Source organism: Mus caroli, unplaced genomic scaffold (genome assembly GCF_978045245.1).
Source record: "Mus caroli unplaced genomic scaffold, Mus_caroli_1 scaffold_9, whole genome shotgun sequence".
Lineage (NCBI taxonomy): Eukaryota > Metazoa > Chordata > Mammalia > Rodentia > Muridae > Mus > Mus caroli.
Window position 1 is genome coordinate 32,191,003 of NW_028227264.1, and position 27,608 is coordinate 32,218,610.

At 39.2% G+C, this 27,608-nt stretch overlaps 1 protein-coding gene and 1 long non-coding RNA gene across 9 annotated transcripts in view; one reads left to right on the top strand and one right to left on the bottom strand.

The window, feature by feature from the left end:
• Window positions 1–4,602, bottom strand: part of Zup1 (zinc finger containing ubiquitin peptidase 1) — a 33,225-nt gene extending 28,623 nt beyond the window's left edge. Inside the window, exons 1-3 of one of the 8 annotated variants that reach the window (XM_085842768.1) lie at window positions 4,446–4,464; window positions 3,808–3,942; window positions 1,985–2,554 (exon numbers count right to left, since the gene is read on the bottom strand). In XM_085842768.1, the coding sequence (XP_085698894.1) occupies window positions 1,985–2,540 (556 nt within the window). In that variant the 5' untranslated portion in view covers window positions 2,541–2,554; window positions 3,808–3,942; window positions 4,446–4,464. The other 7 variants (XM_029482523.2, XM_029482524.2, XM_085842767.1 and 4 more) reach the window with 7 other exon arrangements.
• On the top strand, window positions 4,527–27,593 carry LOC147002613 (uncharacterized). Its single transcript, XR_015048389.1, has 4 exons — window positions 4,527–4,693; window positions 20,281–20,359; window positions 23,624–23,729; window positions 24,054–27,593. It is a non-coding gene; the product is annotated as an uncharacterized LOC147002613 (long non-coding RNA).
• Window positions 27,594–27,608: the final 15 nt, after the last annotated feature.

A 27,608-nucleotide genomic window follows, 5' to 3' on the forward strand; every position in this document is an offset into this window, starting at 1 on the left:
CTTCCAGAAGATCACAGGGATTCCATGGATATCTGCACACACACACACACACACACACACACATCATTAATGAAAACAAAATCTTAAAAATAAATAATGATGCCTGATGCCTAAGGAAATAATAAAAATAAAGGTCAAAGAACGGTCCTCTCTAATATAAATAATGTTACAAAATTACAATTATTAAAATAGCAAAATAGTAAGGAATATCTAAGTATCTGACCCATAAGATACAATAACTTAAAAAGTCATATAAATCAATAATTTTTACATTCCAAATTCTCATGATATACTGTACACACAACATATTCATAACCCAAACATAACAATCTGTAGAAGAAGAATGTAAGTTGATATTTTATGACTTCAGAGGAAAAATTGCCACTGTAGGCAATACACAGAAAGAAAGCAAAGACAGATCAAATTTACAGAAATAAAAGGGTATGCAATAGGGGTAGATAACCATTTAAGTCAAGAATTACTACTGAAAATATATGTTCAAAGCAACTGAGTAAGATACATCAACAGATAGATGGAGGCGAATATAAACATATAAAATATAAAAAAATGCACAAAAGAAAAAAGAGAACAAAAGACATATACATTGCAATAGAGGAAGTCAACTAAAATTATTGACAATCATAGAAATATATTTAAAAAGAATATACATTGACTTTAGGCCTTTTCCAAGGCAATTTGTAAATTTTTTTGCAAAAATTAATTCAAAAAAGTCATAGCTCTAAGTGTGAAATGCAAAACTTTAAAAACTTTTAGAAACTGGCAGTGAGTTTTCAAATACACTGTTAAAGATCTATAAGGAATAAATTAAAAATAAACTTCATTAAAATTAAAATGTTTATTTTGTAAAAAAAAAAAAAGTGGTTAAAATAAAAATACAAGTCATGTACATACACAGGAGAAAATATTTTCAAAGAACTTATCTGATAAAAGACTTACATCTAGACATGTGTGGTGGCACACACCTTTAACCATAGTACTCCAGAGGCAGAGGCAGAGGCAGGTGCACCTTGTTGAGTTTGACGCTATCCTGGTCTGCATAGGGAGTTCCAGGCAAGCCAGGGTTACATAGAGAGGCCCTGTATGAAAAACAAAACAAAACAAAAAAACCCTAATATCCAAAATACATGAAGCCCCCTAAAGCTTAATAAGAAAATGACTTAATATGCTCAACCTATGTAGCCAGCAACAGAGTCTCAAAACACAAGAAGCTGCTAAGATGGCTCAGCAGTTAAGAGTACTTGCTGCTCTTGCATAGAACCCAGGATCAATTCCAGTAATTACCGTTCTGGCCTCCCTGGGCAACAGGCACAAATGCACATAATGGATTCCATATGTAAGTATGTAAGCAAGGCAACAGTCTCATGCACATAAAAATAAAGACAAAAATAAAACTGAAAAAGCTGAAAGGAAAAATACACAAAATTCCAACAATCTCAAAAACCCTAGGTGGAAAATAACCACTGGAAATAGATGTGAAAATAATCACAATCCAAGTGATGGGTACTGAATGATACTCAAGAAAATGGAACATATTTGTCAGAGACTCATGAAACATGAACCAAGATAGTCCGTATCTCTATCTCCAGCTATAAAATAAGTCTCAGCAATTCCAAAAGGCTCAGTATCAGTGTGTTTTGTTAAACATCATGGAGTGCAAACTAAAATTCATTAACACCAACCCACAGTCTAGGGCAATTGAGATGTTCTGGGCTAGGGGCAGTACGAATGCTCTCTAGAAACTAGAAAGTTACCAAAACTGCTCTTCCTATAGCTAAAGCATTCTATATCTGCATCAAACTCTTTATAATTTTTATATTGCAATGATAGCAAATGAAAAATACTATGAACATAAATTGAATCTAAAAAGCACAATTGTAGCAATTGACAAGCCAACTCATTGGATACCACATATTAAACTGAGACTACCGCTTTTATAACAATTTAAATAAATTGAGTACTTTACCTTTTAATGGACTTTCTAAAAGACTGGCATGCTTTGTTTTCACATGAATTTCCATATCTTGACTACACCCCTCAATTTTTCCACAAAATGGACATTCGGGAGGACTGTATGTTGTTTCATAAATTGATCCTTGGGCCTCAGACAATCCAGACTTCTTTTCTCTGCTTTTTTGGTACTTTCTAGATTCAGTTATGTTCTCTGTATAAAAAGCTTCATGTTTTACAGTTCTATCTTTAGGAAGGCTTTCAGATGACTCTTTTGGAAAGTTAGATGCACAAGCTGAATGAATGCCTGAAGTAACTTCCGCTGTACTCTGCAGGTTGGTGTTCTTTCGGTCTGAATTTCCATATTGCACTGCAGCTAGCTTCTCAAAGTTTTTTTCTGGTGCATTTTGTTCAAAATGAGCAGTTTCGATATGAAAACATATTTCGTTGTAATTTATACCTGACAACTTGCAAAATGGACAGATAATTTCATTTTCCATGTGAACAATTAGGTGGGCTTTCATATCTGGTTCTGAGTTTACAGTTTCACCACATATGTCACAGGAAAGCATGGCAGAGCATGGGCCTAGAATAGAAGTAAAACAAAATTGTAAATTTGAAAGTCAGAGTTGAAGAAAAGCACATTTCATAAAAATGATTTGGGAGTCTTCTGCGGAGTATTTAGAGCTATATTAGCTTTGGCAAAGAAAAATTCCTTAAATATACACACTTATTTATAATATGCCCTAAGAAAGCCTAGTTACAGGTTAAGCATTCTTAATCCAAAAATTTAAACTCCATATGCTCCAAAATCCGAACCTTCTGAGCTGATATGTCCCAGTGGATCTATGCCTGATCTCAAACCTGAGCTGACATGTCCCAAGTGGATCTATGCCCTCTGAGCTGACATGTCCCAGTGGATCCATGCCTACCCAAACCTTCTGAGCTGACATGTCCCAAGTGGATCTATGTCCTCTGAGCTGACATGTCCCAGTGGATCTATGCCTATCCAAACCTTCTGAGCTGACATGTCCCAAGTGGATCTATGCCTATCCAAACCTTCTGAGCTGACATGTCCCAAGTGGATCTATGCCCTCTGAGCTGACATATCCCAGTGGATCTATGCCTGATCTCAAACCTTCTGAGCTGACATATCCCAAGTGGATCTGTGCCTGATCTCATTCAATGTAGGACAGTCAAAACACTGGCACACTGAAAATAGAAATACATACAGAGAAATATGTTTTAAAATACAAGCTATATATGACACAAACAAACTTTATGTTTAGTATTGTATTTCTACATATTCTAGATAAAGGATATTGTGCCTGAATGTCAAGGTATCAGAGGTAATAATAAGAAAATTTATGAGTAAAACATTTCAACAAGGCATTGGTGATGCACCCTTTTAATCTCAGCACTCCTGAGGCAGAGAGCAGGTGGATCTGTTAGTTGGAGGCCAGCCTGATCTACATAGCTGAGTTCCAAACCATTCGGGGCTGCATAGTGAGACTCCATCTCAAAAACAACAATACAAGGTATTTCGTCCAACGGGTAGAAAAAAAAAAGTATATTTAATAAATTGTCCATGTAAAATAAAGCAAAACAGAAGGCTAATGTTGATCAACATATTTACTTGCATGTAGTAGAATGAGGAGGGTAAATCCACCTTAGTTCACTTTAGAGCTTTATATGAGTCAAACTTAATACCACTGCTGTGGTTTTACATACATGGAAACCCTGGACCAGACAGGTCACTACAGTCAGATAACGATGGAAGATAAACACCGCAGAGCCCAAAGGTAAAAGCTGTGAGCATTGTAGGAAAACAGCACTTACTGCCACGATCTAGGAAACTGAGGTATAGACGCTGGTTTCATTATGTTAGCTAACAGCTCAACCCTTGGAAGTTCATTTTCAAACGAGTTATGAGATTGATGGGCTAATGGGAGATGGACTACTTGTAGGGAGGTGCTAAAACAAAACAAAACCTTTTAACGCAATCACAAACCCAGACCTTCCCCTAGACAATCACGTGGCTGTCACGTATTTTAGTAATAGAAAGGAAAAACGAGGGCAACTATTCCCTTCATCTAATTTCAGCTTTACAAAATCTTTCTACATTTTCCTGTTTCTCGTTTCTCTTCAGACAGTAATAAGTTTCTGTTTCTAGAAGGAAGTTCTCTCGATACCCAGTTTCGTTTCTTCCACGGACGGGGCACTGCAGATAAAGGATACACTACAAAGGGAGGACCTTCGAAGCCTGGGTACGGGATGGCGAAGGTGGTAAGGCCCGAATCTGACAAAGTTCTGAGCCAACGTCGCACCGGTGGGGCGCAGGGAACCGGACCTGCGGCCACCCGGAGCCGGCCTGCAGACCCCGACCCACAACTAGACCGCCGCTCCTCCCCACCGCAGGAGCCAGCCACCGCCCGCAAGCGCGCCCCACACAGCCCGCCGGGTCGCCATGGGCAGACCTCCCGAGACTGCCGCGCCGCAACCCAAAAAAGAGAGCCCCGGCCTCCAAGAGCCCTCCGCAGTCACAACAGACCTTCCTCACTGGCCAGAGAGGGTAGAGATCCCAGCATGCCCCGCTGCAGATCCGTCTGAGTTGCGATGCATTCTGGGACTTGTGAGGGATTTTTGCAACTTTCGCTTGCACATCAGAGCATCACCGCCCATCCCATCTTCCAGTTGCAGTTTCCACTCCAGATATGCTAAAACGGTAACTAAATTCTGAGTACATTTAAATGTTTGATTCTGCGGCAAACACCTGTTCCTGTTTTCACAGTATCTGAGCTCTAAATTATGTTCTGCGGGTTAATTAAGACAAGTTCCTTTGTCAATGTTACAAAGTTGCTTATCCAGTGTAACAGTCTGTTTCTCCCTCTCTGGGGTATTGACCTACGAGGCAACTACGGACGTGTTTAAATATGAGGATGACATAATCTGACAAGTATAATATTGTTAAATTATTGGGTATCGTTGAACGTGATACATGGAGGAAATACTATTTCCTTTAGTAGAATTCCTTTTAGCTAAAAAAAAAAAAAAAAAAAAAAAAATTCGAAGTCATTGTAAGAGTGAAAGTACTCTTACAGAACATTTTCAAGCTAAAAATGAGCACATTAGTAGTCAACCATTAGCTGCGAGGCCAACAACAATGAAATCATTTTTCCAGAGGTATAAAAACGTTCAGAAAACAGAACTTTGTGGACTGTCTAAACAAGGGGTAACTAAAACTCTGCTTCCAGATTTCCTCCATCAGCTTCCCACTTGACTCATCTTTTCCTCCAAGACAGGATTAGTTAACGAAGAAAGATGAACTGGCCATCTTCTGTAACCAGCTGTTATGCCCAGTTTGCGGGAACCCCAGGAGACTGCCAGAAATTGGGACACCAGTGTAATAAAAAAGAGTCACACCAGCAATGGAGGAGTGTCACCTGAGTTTTCGATCTTAGCCTTTCTGAATGGTGTGAGGTGGAATCTCAGGGTCGTTTTGATTTGCATTTCCCTGATGACTAAGGATGTTGAACATTTCTTTAGGTACTTCTCAGCTATTTGAGATTCCTCAATTGATATTTCTTTGTTTAGCTCTGTACCCCATTATTACTAGGGTTATTTGGTTCTCTGGAGTCTACCTTCTTGAGTTCTTTGTATATTTTTTATATTAGCCCTCTGTAGAGCATAGGGTTGGTAAAGAACTTTTCTCAATCTGTGGGTTGCTATTTTGTCCTATTGACAGTGTCCTTTGCCTTACAGAAGCTTTGCAATTTATGAGGTCCCCATTTGTCAATTGTTGATCTTACAGAATGAACCATTGGTGTTCTGTTCAGGAAATTTTCCTCTTTGGCAATATGTTTGAGGTTCTTTCCCACTTTCTCTTCTATTAGATTTGGCATATCCAGTTTTATATGGAGGTCCTTGATCTACTTGTACTTGAGCTTTATACAAGGAGATAAAAATGGATCAATTTGCATTCTTCTACATACAGACTGACAGTTGAATCAGCACCATTTGTGGAAAATGCTGTCTTTTTTTCACTGGATGATTTTGGCTCCTTTGTCAAAGATTAAGTGACCATAAGTGTGTGGATTCATTTCTGGGTCTTCAATTCTTTTACATTGATCTACCTGCCTGTCTCTGTACCAATGCCATAGTGTTTTGTTTTTGTTTTTTTATCACTATTGCTCTGTAATATAGCTTGAGGTCAGGGATGGTGATTCCCCCAGAAATTCTGTTATTTTTGAGAATAGGGTTTTGATATCCTGGGTTTTTGTTATTCCAGATGAATCTGAGAATTGCATCTTTCTCTCTCTGTGAAAAACTGAGTTGGAATTTTTATGAGGATTGCATTGAATCTGTAGATTGTTTTGGTAAGATGGCATTTTTTTTTTACTATGCTAATTCTGCCGATCCACGAGTCTGGGAGATTTTTCAATTTTCTGAGGTCCTCTTCAGTATTTTTCTTTAGAGACTTGAAATTCTTATCTTTCTTTCTTCAGAGACTTGGTTAGAGTCACACCAAGATATTTTATATTATTTGGGACTATTGTGAAGGATGTTGTTTCCCTAATTACCCTTTGAGTAGAGGAAGGTGTAAGACCCAAAAAGCCTTATATCTGGGATGTCCCACTCACAGAGACTCAGAGACAGAGATCAATGCAAAAAGCAAGAGGTTTATTGATCCAACATGCTGGGATTGTCCTGAAATCGGGATAGAAGCGACCCTGAGTAGCTAAAGCACACACCCTTTAAACATTTTTTAGAGCAGTTTTCTGTCATAGTTTAGGGCTGGCAGTTTATCATTGGTTAACCTTTAATACCATTTAGGGGGCAGACTTAAGGACATTGTCTGGGCTTTCCTAAACAATCAGACGACTATCCCTTAGCACACCTTGCAGGGAGGCAAATTCTAGGAAAAGAACACATTTATTTAACTTTTTACGACAGTGATCATTTTGAGCTACCACAAATCTTACAAAGGCTTCTAATTTGTTTGAGTTAATTTTATATTCAGCCACTTTGCTGAAGTTGTTCATCAGCTATAGGAGTTCTCTGGTGGTTTTTTTGGGAGGTACCTGTGTACACTATCATATCATCCATAAATAGTGATATCTTGACTAGCCAGAGCAATTGGGCAACAAAAGGAAATCAAAGGGATACAAACTGGAAAGGGAGGCATTTTTTTCAATTGAAGTTCCCCCTTTCATAATGACTCCCTCTTGTATTAAGTTGACATAAAACTAACTAGGATATCCATATAAAGCATGACAGTGATGGACAACCATTTTTCCTGTTTAGATACTGTTTTAAGTTCATACAGACATGGCAGGAATCTAAAGAAATGTGTCACTTGGGTTCTGCAAAGCAAACTACTTTAGTTTCTAGAATTGTCACAGTTCAAGCTGAGTGGAGGAACTGCAAATTACCATGGTTCTGGCTACCAATGGATCCCATAACCTAACTATCCCTTCTCATCTTAAGGCCTGATGTGTGTCTCCAAGGCAAGAGACTGAAAATTCCTCTCCTAAGAAATAATAAAGGGAAAAGTAAGAAAGGAAGAAAGAAAAGGGAAAAAAGATAGGGAGAAAGGGAGGGAAGGGTGTTGTGTGCAGTTTTAAAATCCACCCTACCAGCTTTCCTGGGAGCTCAGCCACATTGGAAAGGAAGATACAGGGAAATAGGGACCTGTCAAGTTCATCTCTGGAGTCCTGACTTGAGGTAGTGTTTAAAGACAAGGCAAGAAGTACTCATGACTCAGCAGTCGAGGCATGGCATGTTCCTTTGCCTTCAATTGTATCAGCTCCAAGTTTCTTCTGCAAAATGACCTGACAAGCTGTGACTGTTTCTTCAAGACACAGGTTTTCCCTCTGGCTTCCTGAACGGCTTCAGCCCAACAGGAAACGACTAGAAAAATTTTACTTTTATGGGATCTATACTTTTTATAGTCTAATAGACAAAGAACACAAGTGTCTCTTTGGAATGTGTTCATTCTTGGTCAGACAGACTATGGTATTAATATTTGAAAAGTCATGTTCAGGTTCCTTTTGTTAAACTTCCCTTCTCAATCTGTTATAGAGTTAGTGATGCCTGAGGAAAGACCATAGACTCAATCCAGTTATTTTTTTTTCTAATTTTTTTTTAAATTTTTAATATTTTTTATTACATATTTTCCTCAATTACATTTCCAATGCTATCCCAAAAGTCCCCCATACCGCCCCCCACTTCCCTACCCACCCATTCCCATTCTTTTGGCCCTGGCATTCCCCTATATTGGGGCATATATAGTTTGCAAGTCCAATGGGCCTCTCTTTCCAGTGATGACCGACTAGGCCATCTTTCGATACATATGCAGCTAGAGACAAGAGCTCCGGGGTACTGGTTAGTTCATCATGTTGTTCCAACTATAGGGTTGCAGATCCCTTTAGCTCCTTGGGTACTTTCTCTAGCTTCTCCATTGGGAGCCCTGTGATACATCCAATAGCTGACTGTGAGCATCCACTCCTGTGTTTGCTAGGCCCCCTCAATCCAGTTATAATTAAAAGATTTATTAATTGTTTGCTAGAAGGACAATCTCTGAGCCATGTTTGAGACTGCCACTCAGGAGGGATATAGGGAAGAAGTTTTAAAGGGGAAAACCACATGGAGACCTTCAACATATAAACAACATGCAAACAAGTAAAAACTGTTCTGTTCTGCCAAGTGATTAAGGCAATTCAAAACAATCTTTGGATATCTACATAAGAAAGTTACAGAAGCAAAAATAAACAAACAAATAAACACCAGTTAGTTATATCATAACAAGTAGAGAGTCACACCTGTACGATGTTTTGGGTAGGGATCACTGAGTCAGAGTTACTGGGATCATCCAAGGACTGGAGTGTACCAAGATGTATGCCTCACATAGCATGGAGCTTCTTTAACCATAACATTTCCCACAAGCTCTAGATCATATGAATTAAAGTATGGATTCAGATTTATGTAGAGGTAAAGATAATTTTAATTAACCCATTCAGTCAGATCCCATCACCCATCTTGAGTAACCCTTTCTGTAACTCTCTGATTTTAAAAGGTGTTTGTATTACTGAAGGAGCCTACAGGCCTGCATAAGCTTTGGTATGCTAATAAGTGCCCTTTGTTTCTTTCAACAATGATAGGGAAATGGCTTCCTTGATAGAAGGGAACTGTGTTTCTTTGGACCTAGCAAGTAGCCTTTTGTTAATGATAAGGAGTGACATAGTCTCCTTTTTAGCTCCTTCCCATCTAAAATATGATGTTGCCACACCAAGGAAGGCTGGAATTCTGCTTAAAGGCCTGGAGGAGGCAGGTACATCTGGTCAGCTGTCAAGGTTTTGTTGGAACATCTGAAACTAGTAAAATGACAGTAGCTTTGGAGTCTTATGGAATACTGGTCCAAAGCTGAAGCTGGTAGGAAATTTTATTGGAAGCATCTGGTTTATATTGGCTTCAAGTCCAGGGCTTGTTAGTTTTGAAGGGCCAACTGATGGTGTGTTTGGAGCAATTTGCAGTCTTCAGTTGATCAGAAATCTGCTGGGAGAAATATATAGACTAGGAACAGAAGTTAAAGTTTAGAAGTTTAGGGCCGGAGAGATGGCTCAGTGGTTAAGAGCACTGACTGCTCTTCCAGAGGTCCTGAGTTCAATTCCCAGCAACTACATGGTGGCTCATAACCATCTGTAATGGCATTAGATGCCCTCTTCTGATGTGTCTGAAGACAGCTACAGTGTACTCAGATAAATAAAATAAACATATAAATAAAATAAACTTTTTTTAAAAAAAAGTTTAGGAATTTAAAGGACAATCGTACATTTGGAACTTTTGGGCCCATTCTCCTGGTAGTTAGGAGAGGAAAGGAGTCACAAGACCAGGAGGGAGGGAGGGAGAGAGAGCAAGCGAGCACTCATCCTCAAAGACAGCCAGGTAAGGAAACTTAGACTGCACTTCTAGAGTACAGTCGACCTTTTAGACTTACGACTCCCTTGATTCCCCATAGCTTACATGATTTTTTAACTTACAAAAAAATAATAAACATTTTAGCTATATTAGCATTACCATTGTTTGTAATCTGTATTAAAATCCATGTTGTAGAAAAAAAAAATATATATATATATATGTATATATATATATATCCCAAGTGCTATAGCCATATATATGGATTGGACAGAGATGTATTTAACCCAATGAGAAATACCTTTAAGTCTGTACTTAGAAGATGACCTGTTGGGATAATATTCTTGTGCACTGGGTAAAGTTTGCCTTTGTATTATTCAAATGTTGACTTTTGTACCAGCAGAGAAGATACTGTCCGAACTTTGGTATTGTTATTCTAATTGCTCAGCACCTTGCATCATATTTTGTAATTTTGTAAGCATTCTTCTCCATCACCTTCAAATTGGTTTAATAAAGATGTGATTGCCTATAGCAGGACAGGAGAGGAAAGGTGGGAAACCAGCCAGAAATAGGAACCATGAGAAGAATTGAGAGGTACAGGATTTGCTAGCCAGACACAGAGGAATTCAGATGTATGGGGACTAAATAAGAGCTAATGGACCACATGACAAATGTGGAGTAGTATAAATGGCTTATTAAGTTATGGACATTAAATGGGAACAAGCCTAAGCTATAAGTGTTAGCATTTCTTCTAGGCTCTGCCCCACATGCCCTGGCAACAACCAGGCATGCCTGACTTACTATAAAAGGGACTTTTTGTCCCCTCCTCTCTCTCTCTTACTCTCTTACCCTGTGACTCTGTTCCCTCTCTGTCCCTTTTCTCCCCATTTTCCTCTCCCCTCTCTCTCTAGGTATTCCTGGTTGGTCTCTCTCTCTCTCTCAACCTCTCTCTCTCTCTCTCTCTCTCTCTCTCTCTCTCTCTCTCTGTCTACTATCCCCCCACTCAACTCCTGCCCCCATGCCTTAAATAAACTCTCTTCCATACTATATCCATTGTATGGCTGGTACCTCAGGGGTAAGGATGCCTCAGCATGGGCCCTCAGAGGTATCCATTCCCTCACACCATACATACTCCTGGCTTCCTTTTCTTTTTTATAAAACACAACAATAAGGCCTAAGCTTTTATAGACAACAAAAAGTCTCCATGTCATTATTGGGATCTGGTGGGTCAAGACAGTCTGATAATAACAACGAAAGAAACTTTAAAATCTTGAGGTTGTGACTGAATAGTAAGTAGTCAGTGCTCTACTAACCAGCTTATCAAAATTTCATTAATCAATGTTAAAACTCTGAACTTTTGAAATCTAGTAAACAATAGCATAAAAGATGGAAAGAAATCTGAAATGTTTTCCATTTTCAAAAATGTTAAATCATTTCATATATATATATATTAGATTTTTCGAGACAGGGTTTCTCTGTGTAGTCCTAGCTGTCCTGGAACTCACTCTGTAGACCAGGCTGGCCTCAAACTCAGAAATCCTCCTGCCTCTGCCTCCCAAGTGCTAGGATTAAAGGTGTGCGCCACCACTGCCCGGCCATTTTTAACAATTTTTATTAATCATCTGTGAGTTTCACATCATGCATCCTACTCACACTCATCTCCCTATTCCCTCATATCCACCCTTTGCTTTTGCAAACTCCCCCTCCCCCAAAAACACACACAAACAAACAAAACAAAGCATAGAAAACATCTTATCACGGAAGTTGTTGTATGTCACAGTGTGTCCTACAGCATATCACTCTGCCCACACATCTTTACATGTAACTGTTCATTGCCATGAGTCATTGGTGTGGTTTGATGTCTTTGGCTTCTGTGACACCATCAATATTGAATCCTCATTGTGACTTTTCCTGGTTATCCTGTCGTGTTGCCCTGTGTTATGGAGATCCTGCTGCTTTGGATCAACCAGATTGGCACTTCTGCACATCCCAACCATTCACAGGTGATATAGACTTTGGGGTGGCCAACTCAGAGCACTAGGTCTGGGCCTTGGTGGTAGCTGAGCTAGTCAACATACGAGCTCTCCCTTATCCACACCATCAGGGTGAGCTCTCTAGCACTGCCCTGACTGGCCATCCAATGTCACCATCTGCAGAGGCAGAGTCAGCTGCTCTTCTGCTCTCATACTCTCCCAGCTCACCCACATCCATGCTTCCAGAACCATCTCTACTGTGCTGTCCAGTCAAGGTGTAGGGCTCACCCTCACAAGTGCTGCAGCCTTTGAAGGACAGGGACAGCTCTCCTGCTCTCACACCTTCAAGGCTGGCTCACTCATATCTTTGTATAGGTCTAGCTCCACTGTGCTGTCCAGAGGAGGTTCAGGCCAGCTCTCCCAAATGCTATAGCCAGTAAAGGGCCAGGGCTAGCTCTCCCACACTCATGACCCCTGGGCCAACTCTCCCATCTTGCTGTGCCGCAGACCCTCTGGGCCCCTTTGTCTGCGTGGAACGGGTCTCTAGTCTTGGGTGGGCAAAGCGTGGGATGAATGACAAACAGATACACACAGGAGAGGTCGTGTGGAATCTGAATGTAATGTCAAATCGAGCATCAGACTTTTTATACAGAAGACAATAAGGAAGTTGGGTGACATATCCTCAAGGTACAAATGAGGTAACCGGATGCTTGATGACTCTTACACAGAACAGAGGAATGAAAATGCAAAGACTGGCAGGAACTGGGCAATAAAATAACTGAGACAAAGTCAGCCCTATCTAAGGTCAGCTATAGTCTTAGAAGCCAGGTGTGAGATCTTTTCACTCCTAGGGCAAGGGCTTTCACACCCAAGTCATGGTTCTAACCAGGGAGTTCCGTTCTAGCTAACCATCTCATGAATAATGCAATACTCTAAAACCAAAGCCTGATCTACTTCCTAAACCATTGTAAATTCCTGTATATGGGAGCGACTTGGCTTTTATTGATAGTGTAATACCAGAGGCTATTCTGAATGTCACTGTCTAGGTCAAGGACGTTCTAGGACTGTTGGAACACTGGCAGAAGGCTTTAGCTATGTCAGAATTCAATCTTAAAAGGCATTTATAATAAAGAGAGCACGTGGATCCATCCACTAGACTAACACGGGAATGGAAAATTAATGTATGGGTTAGAGAGAACGCCAGACTCCAGGAGCAAGTTTCTGTGAAACTCTTTTTGCTTCATGAGCAACTTTTAGGCATCCCTGCCTGACAAGCTGACTTGACCAGAGTGCCCTGGCATTGCTGCAAGAGGTAAGGGGTTTCAGGGAGGGCATCATCACCCCCACACCCATGCCACTTCACCATAGATGAGCTCTCACCATTGGGGCTAGCTTATCTGCACCCCCTTGACCAGAGCCAGCTCCACTGTGCTGTCCAGGTGAGGTACAGGGCCCCTCTCCAGAGTATTACAGCCAGTAAGGAGCAAGGCCAGTTCAGTTTACCTGCTCTCCTGACTCAGAGGTCAATTCTCCTGACTACCTCCAGTGTCAATGGACAAGGGGTACATCCACCCCACTCCTCACCTTACCCACAGTCAGCTTTCCCACACTCATGCCCTCAGGTTGGTCTCACCCACACCACCTCTCCACCAATCCCCGTCCCACCCAATCAGGGGCCAGCTCTACTGTACTGCATAGGAGAGTTGCAGGGCCCTAGTCTCCTGAATGCTGCGCTAGTGAGAGGTGAGGCCAGCTCTCCAGAGCACCACAACCAGTGGAGCCATCTCCATGATCCTTTGCAGTCTGCATTTGCATATTTTACATTATTTTTCTTAGATCCTCAGAATTTACTTAAACTTTTGTATTTTCAGGACTTTATACATCTTAGAACACCCTCTTACACCCTCAGAACTTGCATAGACTTTTTTAACCTCCCTACCCCCATCTAATTATTTTACCAGAGACATCAGTAGTTATTACTGAGAACAGTAATAGCAAAGAAAGTTTTTCTTTTTTAAATAATGGAACAATAAAAAGTTATGTGTGAATTCTGTTTATCCTTTAGCATCAAGCCTTTAGCAGGACAAACCTTCAAATGAAGACCTCAACTTAGGGACCAACTTCTGTACACAAGACCCAAGCATGGAAGAAAAGTCAAAGAGTTAGACATCTGTAATTACATTTGTCCATCCTAATTTTCATACCTCCTGCCACTGAGGGAGCTCCCCCACCCACATACCCACTCCCACCTCGGTGTCCTAGCATTCCCCTATGCTGAGGCATAGAGCCTCCACATGACCAAGGCATCCTCTCCAATTGATGCCAGATCCTCTGCTACATATGCAGCTGGAGCCATGGGTCCCTCCATGTGTACTCTTTGCTTGGTGGTTTAGTCTCTGGAAGCTCGGGGGAGGGGGGGTCTGGTTGGTTGATACTGTTGTTCTTCCTATTGGGTTGCAAACCCCTTCAGCTCCTTCAGTCCTTCTTCTAACTCCTCCATTAAGGTCTCAGTGCTCAGCCAGATAATTGGCTGCAAGTGTCAGGCTCTGGTAGAGCCTCTCAGAAGACAGCCATACCAGGCTCCTGTCAGCAAGCTCTCCTTGGCATCAGCAATAGTGTCAGGGTTTGGTGTCTGTAGATGAGATGGATCCCCAGGTGGGGCAGCCTCTGGATGGCCTTTCCTTCAGTCTCTGCTCCAGTCTTTGTCCCTACATTTCCTTTAGAAAGGAACAATTCTATGTTAATATTTTTAATATGGGTGGATGTCCCCATCCCTCAACCAGAAGCCATGCCTAACCTTTGGATATGGTCTCTACAGATTTTCTCTCCCCTTTGTTGGGTATTTCAGCTAATGTTAATCCCCAGTGGGTCCTGGGAACCTCTTGCTTTCCTGGCATCTGGGACTTTCAAGTGACTAAGCCCAGTTTCCCATCCCCCACTTCTACACACCTCTGTTTAATGTCCTGACCCTATGTACTTCTCCCCAGTCTCCTCTCACATCTGATCCTGCTCCCCTTTCACCTCTCCCTTCCAGATCCCTCCCTTCCTCTACCTCATGTGATTATTCTGTAGCCCCTTCTAAGTAGGACTGAAGCACCCACATTTTGGTCTTTCTTCTTCTTGAGCTTCATATATGGTCTGTGCATTGTATTGTGGGTATTCTGAGTTTTTTTCCTAATATCCACTTTTCAGTGATTGCATACCATATGTGTACTTTTGTGACTGGGTTACCTTACTCAGGATGATATTTTCTAGTTGCATCCATTTGCCTGCAAATTGCAGCTTTGTATCTCCTTCCTTCTGTTGCACAAGAGGACTTTGGGGGGGGGGCATTTTGGTTATGGTTGGCTTTTTTATTATTGACACCCCTCTCTTTAAGCATTGGTTTTGGTGTTTGGGGGTGTGGGTGTCTTCCATTGTCAGTTATTTTTTATTTAATTTCGTCACTGTTGGCAAGATTTTAAGTATCTGCTAATTTCCTCAGAGATAAATTTATGTTAGTTACTATTCTTTGTATCTGACAAGAACTCTGTGGGTTTGTCTGGTTAGTTGCTTTTGAGACAGTGTCACTATGTAACCCTGGCCCTGAGACTCATAGAGATCCACCTGCCCCTGCCTCTCAAATGCCATGACAAAAGTCATATGTCACTAGTATTTCTTTAATTATATGTATATGTATATCAGCTATTCTGAGTTTTTTAAACTTAGAAATTTCTATAGGTTTTTTTCGGTTTATTTTTTTTGTTTTTTTTTTAACTGTGTTATTGGGGGATTAGGGCTCATAACAGTCTGTAAGTTCATTTCTAGGGGACTTGATACCATATTGATACCATATTCTTTACTGACTTCAGGACACCAGGCACACAAGTGATACACAGAGACACATGTAAGTAAACACCCATACACATAAAACATGAACTACATATATGTAAAATAAAGCTATTAGCCTTTTTTTTTTTTAAGAAGGAGGCTGTTGACAGGGATGGAGGCATTGGTTATTGAGGAAGTAAAAAAAAAAACCTAATTCTTTTTTAATAACTCATGGATGGACATATGTATTCCATAAGACAATTACTATACTTGAGCCCCACAGTTATTCTTAGAGAACGGATGCGGCAGAGATAACCAGTTTCAGAACCAGTTTCATTTATGTACTAATTCAGTCTTTAGAGGTAGAGGGAAAACTATATTTTTCTAGCATTTAGCATAGGTACTTCTACATTATCTTATCAATAGTTTTGATTTCTGAGTTTTCAATTATTCTTGGTCTAAAGATGCAAATGGGAAATCTGGAGTTAATTCCAAGCTTTAAATTGCATGCCTTTCTACACACCATTATGAAACTTTCTGCCAGCCTACCCCATTACAAATAATTTTTGTTCACACTGTGAAGTGCTTTTTTAAATGAAAATATGAAACTTTTTGGATTAATAAAAGAAAAAATTATGTTGAGATTACTGAAATATATGGTAAGGGGAAAATCATTTACCCATAAAATTATAAAGAACTAAAATGATTTTGTTGTTGAAACTTGAACTTCAGTGCCTGACAAGTACTTGGTTAAATTAGAAAGATATTATATTTGTGTCTATGTGTATAGGAAAACAATATAGACCTATACATGATTTTAGGCATCCACTGGTGGCTCAGAATGTATTGTCAACAGAGAAGGAATGAGAATATAGGCCACTACTTTGTATCTGAGGGATGAGATTAAGGGATATATGAGGTTGCCAGCTTAAAAAAAATAGATATAAATTGGGAAGAGACTCAGTACTGATAGTCAGGGGAAATGAGCTGATATTCGAGTAAGTTTTGCATGCCAGGCATTTTTTCTTAGCTACTATATACATTCTTACACATCCAATGGTTCTTTTTTTATGCATATTTTACAAGAGAAGACATTTGGATATACATATATTAGGTAATTTTTTTCATGCCACAGAAATTAGTAGATAATATTTGAACTAAAGCTGTCTAGCAGGAAGAGAATGAAGATCAGAGAATTGATGTGATTTAATTTTCTATTTTCCAGGCTTGAAAATAGTCACCAAGATCTGCAAAATGCCTTGCTCACTGTTCACTTCGTGGTGTTCAGTTAGAGTAATAAGAGGGATTAAAACACTCTTGGTGCTGGAGGGATTAAGACATTTCTTCTGTCATGTTCTTAGTTGGTGTTCTCTTTGGTTTGTTTGCTTGTTTCAGACAGTATTTCATTATGTAGCAAGGGCTGGCCTCAGAGTCTACATCCTCCTGCCTCAGCCTTCTGAGAACTGGGATTACAGGTGTGCATCTGAACACACCTATTGATTTTTCTTTTTAGTAGAAGATATATGATATCATTCATTACAGTATGAAGAACTAGAACTAGGCCTGGTACACACACATGCCTGTAATTCTACATGAGGCAGGAGACTGAAGTTTGAGACCAGGAAAGATACTTTTTTTAGGGCTCACCAGCATGTGCAGGATACTTAGTATGAGCCTCAGCATCTTAAAATAAAACTAAGAAAAGAAAATAAATATATACTATTAGTGGTGGTTTCTTTTACAAAACCTTTCAAATCATTTTTTATTACATTTTCTCTATCTTTGCTACTCAAATTTTTTTCAATTTATTTGTATACATGTAATAAATTTAAAAAAACTAAAAGAGTTTGAAAACATGAAGCATTTAGGCTTTTAGTCTTGATGTGTGACTTAAATATTAGAAAGAGATAACAAATACACAGTTTATTGTTTTAAAATATTTCATTTAATAACCAATTAATAGCAACTATAATCACTTTGATACCCATACCTTGCATAATCTTAAAATAATAGAATTCCCTGGTACTATTATCGTATTAGATTTTGGTTTTAATCTAAATTTCTACATTTTGCTAAGGAACCTTGATATTAAATAAGGAAAATAATTAAATATTAACTCATGTTTTTTCTTCAGGTTTCACCTTGCTTAAATGTCTTGTCATGGTTGTTGTTTAGCAGTGATCTAGATGTGTTAGCAGACGTGTGCTAGGCCCTTTTTTATCTCTCTGATAGACCCAATGATAAAATTCAAGTAGTCATTGATTCTGGAGTCTGTGGAAAATTGGTGGAACTTTTGGTATAACTATAATTTTTGCTTAGTAGCTGTGTGATTATGTATTAAGTTTAACAATTAAGGTCATGGCCTTAAACATTTCAAAGTCACCATCTTTAGGAAGAATTAAAAAGTTACCAATTCTACCCTTTCTGGAGTAGTTATAATCCTTTAATTTACATCCTGAAATTCAAGAAAAATTTTTTTAAGTTTATCTCTGTATGAATGAACCCTTTTCTTTATGAAGAAGCTTAGTTCAGCAAGTATTTAAAGAATGTCTTTTGGTACCAAAGGTGACATGTGAAAATGTTATTTGAGAGAGAACACAATTCTTGCTTTCCCAGAACCAGTAGTCTAGTTTATTATTCATTACAATGATTATTAACTTATTTACAAAGCCAGGAAATTCATTTAGTGTCTCAATGATGTTTTTCTTACTGGCCAGTTATTATTACCTGTGTTTAAAGTCATAGCTTTTCCATGCAAAGAAATTAAAAGAAAATTATTGTTTAAAAAGAAGTTATAGCTGGAGAGATGGCTTAGGGGTTAAGAGCACTGTCTGCTCACCCAGAGGTCCTGAGTTCAATACCCAGCAACCACATGGTGGCTCATTACCATCTATAATGTGATCTGATGCCCTCTTCTGGCATAAGGTATACATGCAGATAGAACACTCGTACATAAAAAGATGTTACAGTTTCTTTATATTCCAGCCTTCTTTTAAAATTGTCTTCCTTTGTTTTGTGAAAAAGCTGATAGTAGTAAGCAAGGCATGGTAGCTCATGCCTTTAGTTCCAGCACTTGAGAGGCAGGAGCAGGCAGATCTCTTTGAGTTTTAGGCACAGCAAGTTCCAGACCAGCTAGAGCTACATAGCAAGACCCTGTCTCAAAGAACAACAGACCCAAAACAAAAGGGCATTAGTTATGCCCCAGTAAGGCAAGTAGCACAAAGAACGAGTTGTGTTAAAGGGTTGTCATTCCAATAGGAGGACAGTATCAGGGAAAGATAGATAGGTACAGTGGGATGGCCAAGACCCTAGCTTGAGAGTGGTTTCTACCTTAGTGGGCAGACAAGCAACCAGAACAAGGTTTAGAACCAAAAAATCAAGACCTGGTAGTCTGTCTGTCAGATTATCTGTATGTAGGAAAATGTGTACTAAAGCAACTAAATTCTTGTCAGAAAACGTGAAGGGAAAAAGTTTCTAGATTAGAATGAGATCCCTCAGTGCAAACTCATGGCTGTCAAAATAAGGAGCTATTTAAGTATGTGTGTATGTATTGAGTTAAAGTTCTTGGAGCAAAGACCCCTCTAAAAATATGTTGAGTACGTTGAGGACACAATTCTTGGTTTCCAAACATCACTGTTCACTTAAGGAAAGTCGGTGTTTTAGAGAACGGTTGGATTATGGAGGAGCAAAAATGAGGTGAACACAGAAAATAATGATCTTGGTAATAAATTACAGTAATGTATTAAAATGAATAAATAGCAGGAACCCCAGAGTCCACATTAAAATAGGTGGATGGATCAATAGGTAGATATGGCTGAGATGATAGTATTATAAAATAACTAAAAAAAATACAAATAATTTCTAATTCAGATGATGAGCATACATATATAAGTATTTATACTAGTGGTTAAAGTGTGTGTGGGGGTGCCCTGAGAACATATATTATGTTGACTGAAAAAAGTTATGTTTAGGTATATGTATAGACATGTACATATGGAATAAAAAATTGTGAAAAAAAGAGGCTATGAATTTGAAAGATAGAGGTGATGGGTATATGAGAGAGTTTGGAGGGAATTAAAGGAAGGAAAATGTAATTATAATCTCTAAAATAAAGTAAATAGATTAAAGAATGGGAATTTTACATGGTGTCAAGTATTTCTGTATCAAATACTGAATATAAAGGAGATATTAGGACTTGTGAAGAATAGTATAATCTTAATTAGTGACAGGGTTAAGTACCACAATAATGGGATAAAGCATATACAATATGCCACCCAATAAGATATTTATGATATATTTATGATATAGGATTAGATTTTCGTGTTGTGTGCCGCATGCCTTTAATCCCAGCACTCGGGAGGCAGAGGCAGGCGGATTTTTGAGTTCAAGGCCAGCCTGGTCTACAAAGTGAGTTCCAGGACAGCCAGAGCTACAGAGAAACCCTGTCTTGAACCCCCCCCCCCCCGCCACCACCACCACCAAAAAAAGGAAAAAAATATTATTAGGATGTCAGGTGAAAATTGAGAAGGGGCTCTGAGTGAAGAATATGGAAATTTTCAGTACTGATTTTGCAACTTTATATAAATTCTATCTTACCTCTTATTTTTATTTTTAGGCACAATGACTATAAAGTTGTATCACCTGCATTAAGTGCAGTTGGTAATATTGTAACTGGTGATGATATTCAAACACAGGTGAGTTCAAGATTTATGGCACATTGTTAATATCTTCCATATCATTTGATTGTATATTCATAAAGGCCTTAGTACTATAATTATACAGGTATCTGTGGCAGTAAGTAGTTTTCAACTTCAGTTACTTTATTGGGAATTGCCAAGTCCACTCGGTGTTCTGCTTGCAGGATTCAGAATCTTTTTTTTTTAATTTTGTAATTATATTTATGTACAGAAAACTTAGTGTACATTTAACCCAATTTAGTGACGAGTTCTTTAGCCTTTGCCTTTTCCAGCTTGGCAATGGGAGCCACAGTGGCGACGGATCTTGTCATATCTGTCATAATTGATCCCAATACCTTAGCCAGAGCACCTTGTCTTCCGAGTTAACCTGTGTGAAGGCAACAGTGGTGCATGTCTTCCTGTGGACCAGATGATGCAGTAGGGCACCCCCATCTTTCAACACAGGGCAGGCAAGAAAACCACCATCAGCTGAGCCTTCTTATTCTCCACCAAGATGGTGACTGTATTGACTCCTGCTCAGAGGACAGGTGGTCTCTTAGTTGGGACATCGCCTTTGCCAGCAGCTTTCTTCTCAACATGGGCCAGTAGCCTTTGCTTCTTCTCTTGCTTTGTCTCTGATCTGTACTTGTGGGCAAGCTGAAGCAGCTGAGTAGCTGTTTGACTATCCAGGGCCTGGGTGAACTGGTTAATGGCAGGAGGGACTTTGAGCCGCTTATAGAGGATGGCTCTTTGCCACCCAGGGCCTGGGTGAACTGGCAGGAGGGACTTTGAGCCGCTTATCGAGTATGGCTCTTTGCCACAGCCTGATGTAGCAGGGCCATTTGATGATGCGTGTTAGATCTCTTTTGGGCTGGATGTCCTTGCTGCCCAATGCCAAAGTTCTTGGGTTTTTTCTCAAAGGATTGACCACCTTTTTGGCCTCCTGTTTCTTGACGACAGAGGGGGCTGGGGCCACCTTTTTCCCCTTGGCCTTCTTTCCCGGCTGGTGGAGAGAGCAGGATTCAGATTCTTGTTTTTTGGGGTTTTTTGGTATTTTTTCGAGACAGGGTTTCTCTGTGTAGCTCTGGCTGTCCTGGAACTCACTCTGTAGTCCAGGCTGGCCTCGAACTCAGAAATCTGCCTGCCTCTGCCTCCCAAGTCCTGGGATTAAAGGCGTGCGCCACCACCGCCCGGCAGGATTCAGATTCTTAAGTAAATAAAAGTCATACTGAAATGAAGTAAGGTGCCCAGTTAGGTCACTCGGTAGAGCTTGAAATTCTTAAAGCAGACTAACAGGGAAATACATGTGCTATGAACCGATCAACCAGAAGATGCTGTAAAGGTTTTATAAAAAAAAAAAAAAAAAAAAAAAGATGAATATGATGAGAAGCTGTAGTTTCTGTAAATGAATGGAACTGAACAAGTAGAATAGTATGAAGGTAGATGAGATGATATTTACATGGTCATGAGAGAGGCAGATACTTTGATGTGTGTTTAAGAACTATTAAACTCAACTAGAATAGAAACTGGTTTTTTATAAATAGGTTATAGGGCTTAAAATTCAGATTATGAGATGAAAGATTATTATAGCAAGGAAAAAGTTCCAGAATTGATAGTCAACTGTGTGTAAGAGTGCCTCTTTTGGAGAATGGTAAGATGTTAAGATTGACTCCAGATTTAGGCTAGAATTCTATTTAGATACTCACTAAAGCTGTTACAGAAGTAATCAATAGCAATTAGTAATACCCATTTTTAAGTAGTGCTCTATATTGGGATACACTGTGCTCACCAGATGAATTTTCAGTGTACTGCTACTCCAAACCTTTCACCTTCACTAAGTCAAAATCACTGTGAGTAATTGTGAATAAAAGAACAAAGCAGACACTTTTGACTGGTTGGTTTTTGTTTGAGACAGTAGCTCCAACTGACTTTAAACTCAGAGACTGGGATTAAAGGCACATGCCACACACTTGAATAGATAATACTTCATTATAAAAGTCAAATTGTGAAAATTCTGTACTTGAAAATTTTTTCTAATGTTATAGAAATTTATGTTGAGAATGAATATTCAGTCAGTTTTGAAAATGAAGATGAATCTTCTATCACTAAGTCATTCTTCAAATAGTCTTGTATGTTGAACTTTACATGTAATTTTATGGGTATGACTAGAAATCATTACTGGTTCACATTCTCAAATTTCAATTCTTTTCTACTTGGTAATATTCTTCAAAATACAATCTATGTTGATAATGCTATAGCTAAGTTACTTTAATTTGTATATTTGAAGGACATGTTTCTGGTTCACACTTTGGTGGAAAACAGAGCCATTCACTACACTAGTATTAAGTAAGCTTTGCTAACAGCAAGGTTTAAAAGTTAGCAGTTGCCTAGGTTTTACTTTGAAAGGAATTTATTTCTTGTTTTTCAGATTTATTTCTGTACTTCTAAGTAATTCGTAAGATTTTTGCATTTTTACTAAAATACTTTTTGTTTTCTGTCTTATCTATTTTAGGCCATTTTGAATTGTTCTGCATTTCCCTGCCTTTTACATTTGAGGCCAGAATGAGCTGTATGGAGAGACCCTGTCTGGGCAGGGTGGTTTGCTCAGCTTTAAATGTTAGGAATCATCTTCCTGTTAGCTTTAAATGATTATTAGGATCTGCCAAGTTTCTTCCGTCAGAGAATACTTACATATTTTGGTTAGTTGCATGCTTGCAGCTTATCACTTTAATATTTATGTTTTACTGACATGAGCTTTTAAAAAGAACTTTCTGAAGAATGGAGAGTGTCTGTTAACAAATCCTCCATTGCAAAATCATCTAAATGCTTGGCTGCCTGTGTGTACATTTTTTAGTATTTGCAATTCCGTTATTGCTAATTATGTGAACCTGGAGAAGCTTGACCGATTGTAGAGTAAATAAAAAACTTGCCAGGTATGGTGACTCCAAATCCCAACACTCAGGAGACAGAGGCAGTCAAATATGTGAGTTCAAGCCAGCCTGGGCTACATAGTGAGTTCCAGGCCACCAAGGACTAATGGCAAGACCCTAACTCAAAAAAGAACAACAAAAAATTATGTGCCCAACCCTTTCATGATTGGTAATATAACATTTTATTCTGCTTTTGTGTTACTATAATAAACAACATATATTTAGATAAAATATTAATATAATATTAAATCCTCCCTCCTCCAATTCTCTATTTTAAATTTCTGTGAAGGTATTTGGTAACCTTGGGCTGTATTAAACCACTTTGTGACCTTTTGACTGTCATGGACTGCAGATGGAGAGAGGCTGACTGGGGCTGGTCCACGGCATTGGAGAACAAGAATCTAAGCAAAATGGAGTGGGCATCAATCCATACTGTGCTCTCATTGAAGAAGCATATGGTAAGCAAGTATTCAGAAGTTTGTAACTATAGTTAATTCTTAATTATCTGCCCTAGGTGGCCTTTCCCCAATCTGTACCTCTACCCTTTCCCATTTTATAAGTTGTTTTCATTATTATAAAAGCTAGTCTCTAGTAACATATACTCATAATTCTTAATGAATAAGGTATAAGTGTGAAGTCATTGATTTGTGCAAAAAATAAATTTAAAGAAGTGTCCTAGTCCTTGTGGAGTGAACGGATGCTATTGGTTTGGTATTCTCATATAGTATACCATGCAGCTCTAATTAATAATCTGTTTCTTTTTTGTGTTCTTTCTGTGATAGGCTTGAATAAAATAGTTTCTGCAAAGTCATGAAAACCAGGAAATTTACCAGAAGGCATTTGATCTAATTGAACACTGTTTTGGTGTGAAAGATGATGATCCCAGTATTGCACCTCAGGTGGATGAAAACCAACAACAGTTTGTATTTCAGCAGCAGGAGGCACCAATGGAAGGGTTTCAACTCTAACAGGTGGTGGGTGAAATGACTGACAGAAATGAGTAATTTCTGGTAGCTCTTCAACATGACCAGTACTGGTAGAAAGGGTTTTATACAATACAGGAAAGAGAAGATTAGATGCACTTTTTAAAAACAAATATGAAGCAAACGTTTCCATACAGATGCACTGTTTCTGTATAGATTTTCTGTTTGTTGTTTTGGTTATTTGTTTTTGGTATTTGATAGCTGTATTTGTCTTCAGTTGTTTGGATTTTTGTATCTATTTGTGAATATACATTATGCAAATATTTCATTCAAGCTTGAAAAGGAGAACTTGGTGAATGTTACATAATGATTCTGAACTTTTCAGGTGTTCTTGAAGACTGCATAATAGCAGTACTGTGAATATTGATAATTGCATTTTGTCAATTGAAGGAAAGTAAAATATTGTAACTTGTGAGTTGTTTAAGAGCCCACTGCCCAGGCCCGGGACTGAAAACAAAGCAGAACAGCCCCCAGGCATGCCAGGGCAGGGCTGTTGTTAAGACACTCCTAAGAATATCTTAACTGTGAAGATGAAAAGAATTCAAGGATGCAGGCAAGGCCATCTGGCCGGAACCTCCCCTCTGTCTATTGCCCCTTGGCGCCGGGTAAAAGTCATACATCAACTGGTTGCTATGTGAACAAAGATAAGCCCCCAGCCCACAGGAACAAAGTCCTGTTGCTCTGTAATCCTTCTGTTAATGTTTGAATAAGCCAATAGGGTGTCGCTATGCTGAATTCCACAACCCTAAGCCCCTTACCCCATAAAAACTCCTAGCTTTCGAGCCTCGTGGCTGACATCCATTATCTCCTGTGTGGGATGCATGTCGGACCGGAGCTCCGTAATTAAACGTCCTCATGTAATTACAGTGCACGTCGAATCGGGAATGGGGTGGGGGTTTCCCCACTAGGTCTAACACAATAAGACTTGACAATGCCCAATCTTTACTAAATCTACCTCTGTCTTGAAGCAAATGTAAAAACAAAAAGCTTCAGAAGCATGAAACCATGTAAGAGCTGAGTTAGAGTGTGATAATCTTTATTACTTTAGATTATAAATCACTGTGCTTTAGGTTATAGTTCACAGAAAATTGCAACAGAAAACTATGCTTTATGAGTTAACAGCAAAAAGTCTCTTGAAATATGAAAGTCTAAAGTGTTGTAAGCCGGCCCACGGCCTACATGAACCGGGTACACCTGGGAAGCAGGCTGGGGCTGAAAGAGACTTAGATGGCAAGAAAGGAATATGAAGCCAAGACAAACGTGCTGATCAAGGCCCGAGAGTTTGCTAATAGAGTGTGCTTATAAGGGGGAAGGCCCATCCCCCGTGCCAGCCCATTCTTGGTGCCTGGAGCCAGCCTGTAGGCAATCTACAGGGTGTGTCTTCAGAACGTCTCAAGGACCTTTCAGCAGGAAGCAGAGTCTTGGAGAAGAGCAAATAGAGCCATCAAGGTCAGAAGGCTCTACCCTAGGTAATCTCCTTCTTAGTGTCAGCAAGGTCAAAGTCTGGATCAGCCTGCTTCAAGGCTGAGGGAGGCTACACTAAAGGTTTCGATAGGAAATTTACATTTATTTACATTTGTGTGTTATTCTGTAGCTATGTATGATAAAGCACCATAGTCCAGTTACTTACAGAAGGAGGGGACATACTTCCAGAGGGATCAGAGTTGTCAACATCACTATTTTGAAGCCTCAGAGTTCATCACCAGTGACACAATTCCTTCAGCGAGGCCTCACCTCCTCTGCCTCTCGAACAACTACCAACTTGGGAGCAGGCATTTAAACGTCAAAATTGGGGGGGGGGGTGAAATCTCATTTAAACCACCTCAGTAGTGTGTATCTTACAAAGACTATTTAAAATGGAGAAATTGTTCAGCAAAGTTAGCAACTCCCATGCTTTTTAGACATTTGCACGCTTTTCTCCAGACTGACCTTACTAATTTTACTCCCATCTGTAGCGTGTCAGAGATCTTTTCTGCAAATCCTCACCAACACTTGCTGTTTTGTTGTTGTTGTTGTTTTGTGGGGTTTTTTTTTCTGCTTAGTAAGGGCCACTCTAGTGAAGGAGACAGTATCTCATTTTGTTTTGATCTATGCCTCTCTGATGGCTAAAGAAGGTGAACCCTGCAGTCCATATTCCAAAGCAAAGAAATCAATATAGCAAAGAGCTAACTGCACCCAGTTTCCACAGCACTGATTTCCTAACAGCCAAGATGGAATCAACCCGTGTGCTTTGTTCTTGAGATGATTAACAGCCTACAATTAAGTTATGGGGAAAAAAGTCTTTTTTGGTTTTTTTTTTTTTCTTACAAGCTTGTTTAAACTTTGTAAACAGCCTTTTTTTTTATTTTTTACATTCATCTATGTTGATGCAATATAGGTTAAAAAAGAATAGATAAGCTGTCTTGGAAATTAACTTACAACATTAAAGGTTCTTTACATTCTTAATTAGTTATAATGCTAGATATCAAAATTTAAGCCAGCTGAGACTGGAATTTTATTTCTTGTCCTTTCTATATTTTTATTTGAATCATCATCATCATCATCAATCATTATTTGGGGGATTTGAGACAGGGTTTTTATTTGTCAGTTTGGCTATCCTGGAACTCACTCTTTTGACCAGGCTGGCTTTGAACTCACAGAGCTCCACAGTCCCTGCTTTCCTAGTGCTGGGATTAAAGGTGTTCTTCACCACTGCCTGGCATAAAATATTAAATTTTAACAAGCAGAATTTATGCTATAAAATTTTCTTAGACTGATTCATATTCTCAGCAGTTTTGAGTCTATAAATGTCAGAGTGAAATTTGCTTAAAATAATTAGAAAATACTTTTAAGTTGAATAACCATGGAAAGATTTCAAAAGGCCCCTTTTTATTTTTTAATGATTGCTCAAAGAATTGAAAGAAAGAAAACTAAATTCAAGACTTCAAAGCCCTAGCCAGAAAGTTTATTCAAGGTCCATGACTCATGCGGCTTGCTAGTTAGGAGGGCTTTTTGGGCTTAGAGCAAAGAACAAAGGCTGTAAAGTCATCCCGGGAACCAACTAGCCATAAAGATAGGGAAGACATACAAGAATGTCTGGACTGGCCCAGAGCCTCCCTATCTCCTGCCCTTCTGACCTAAGTTAAATGTTAACCAGATGCTCTGCTGTTACCTCCATCTGCATGTACAGTCTGCTGATGTTTAAATGAACCAATCATGTGAAACCGCGCCAATTCCTCCCCCCAGCCCCAGACCCTTTTCTATAAAAACTCCTAGCTTTCAAGCCTCATGGTCGAATCCACTGTCTCCTGAGTGAGATATGATTCGACCCGGAGCTCCGCCATTAAACTACCTCGTGTATTTACATCAAGACGG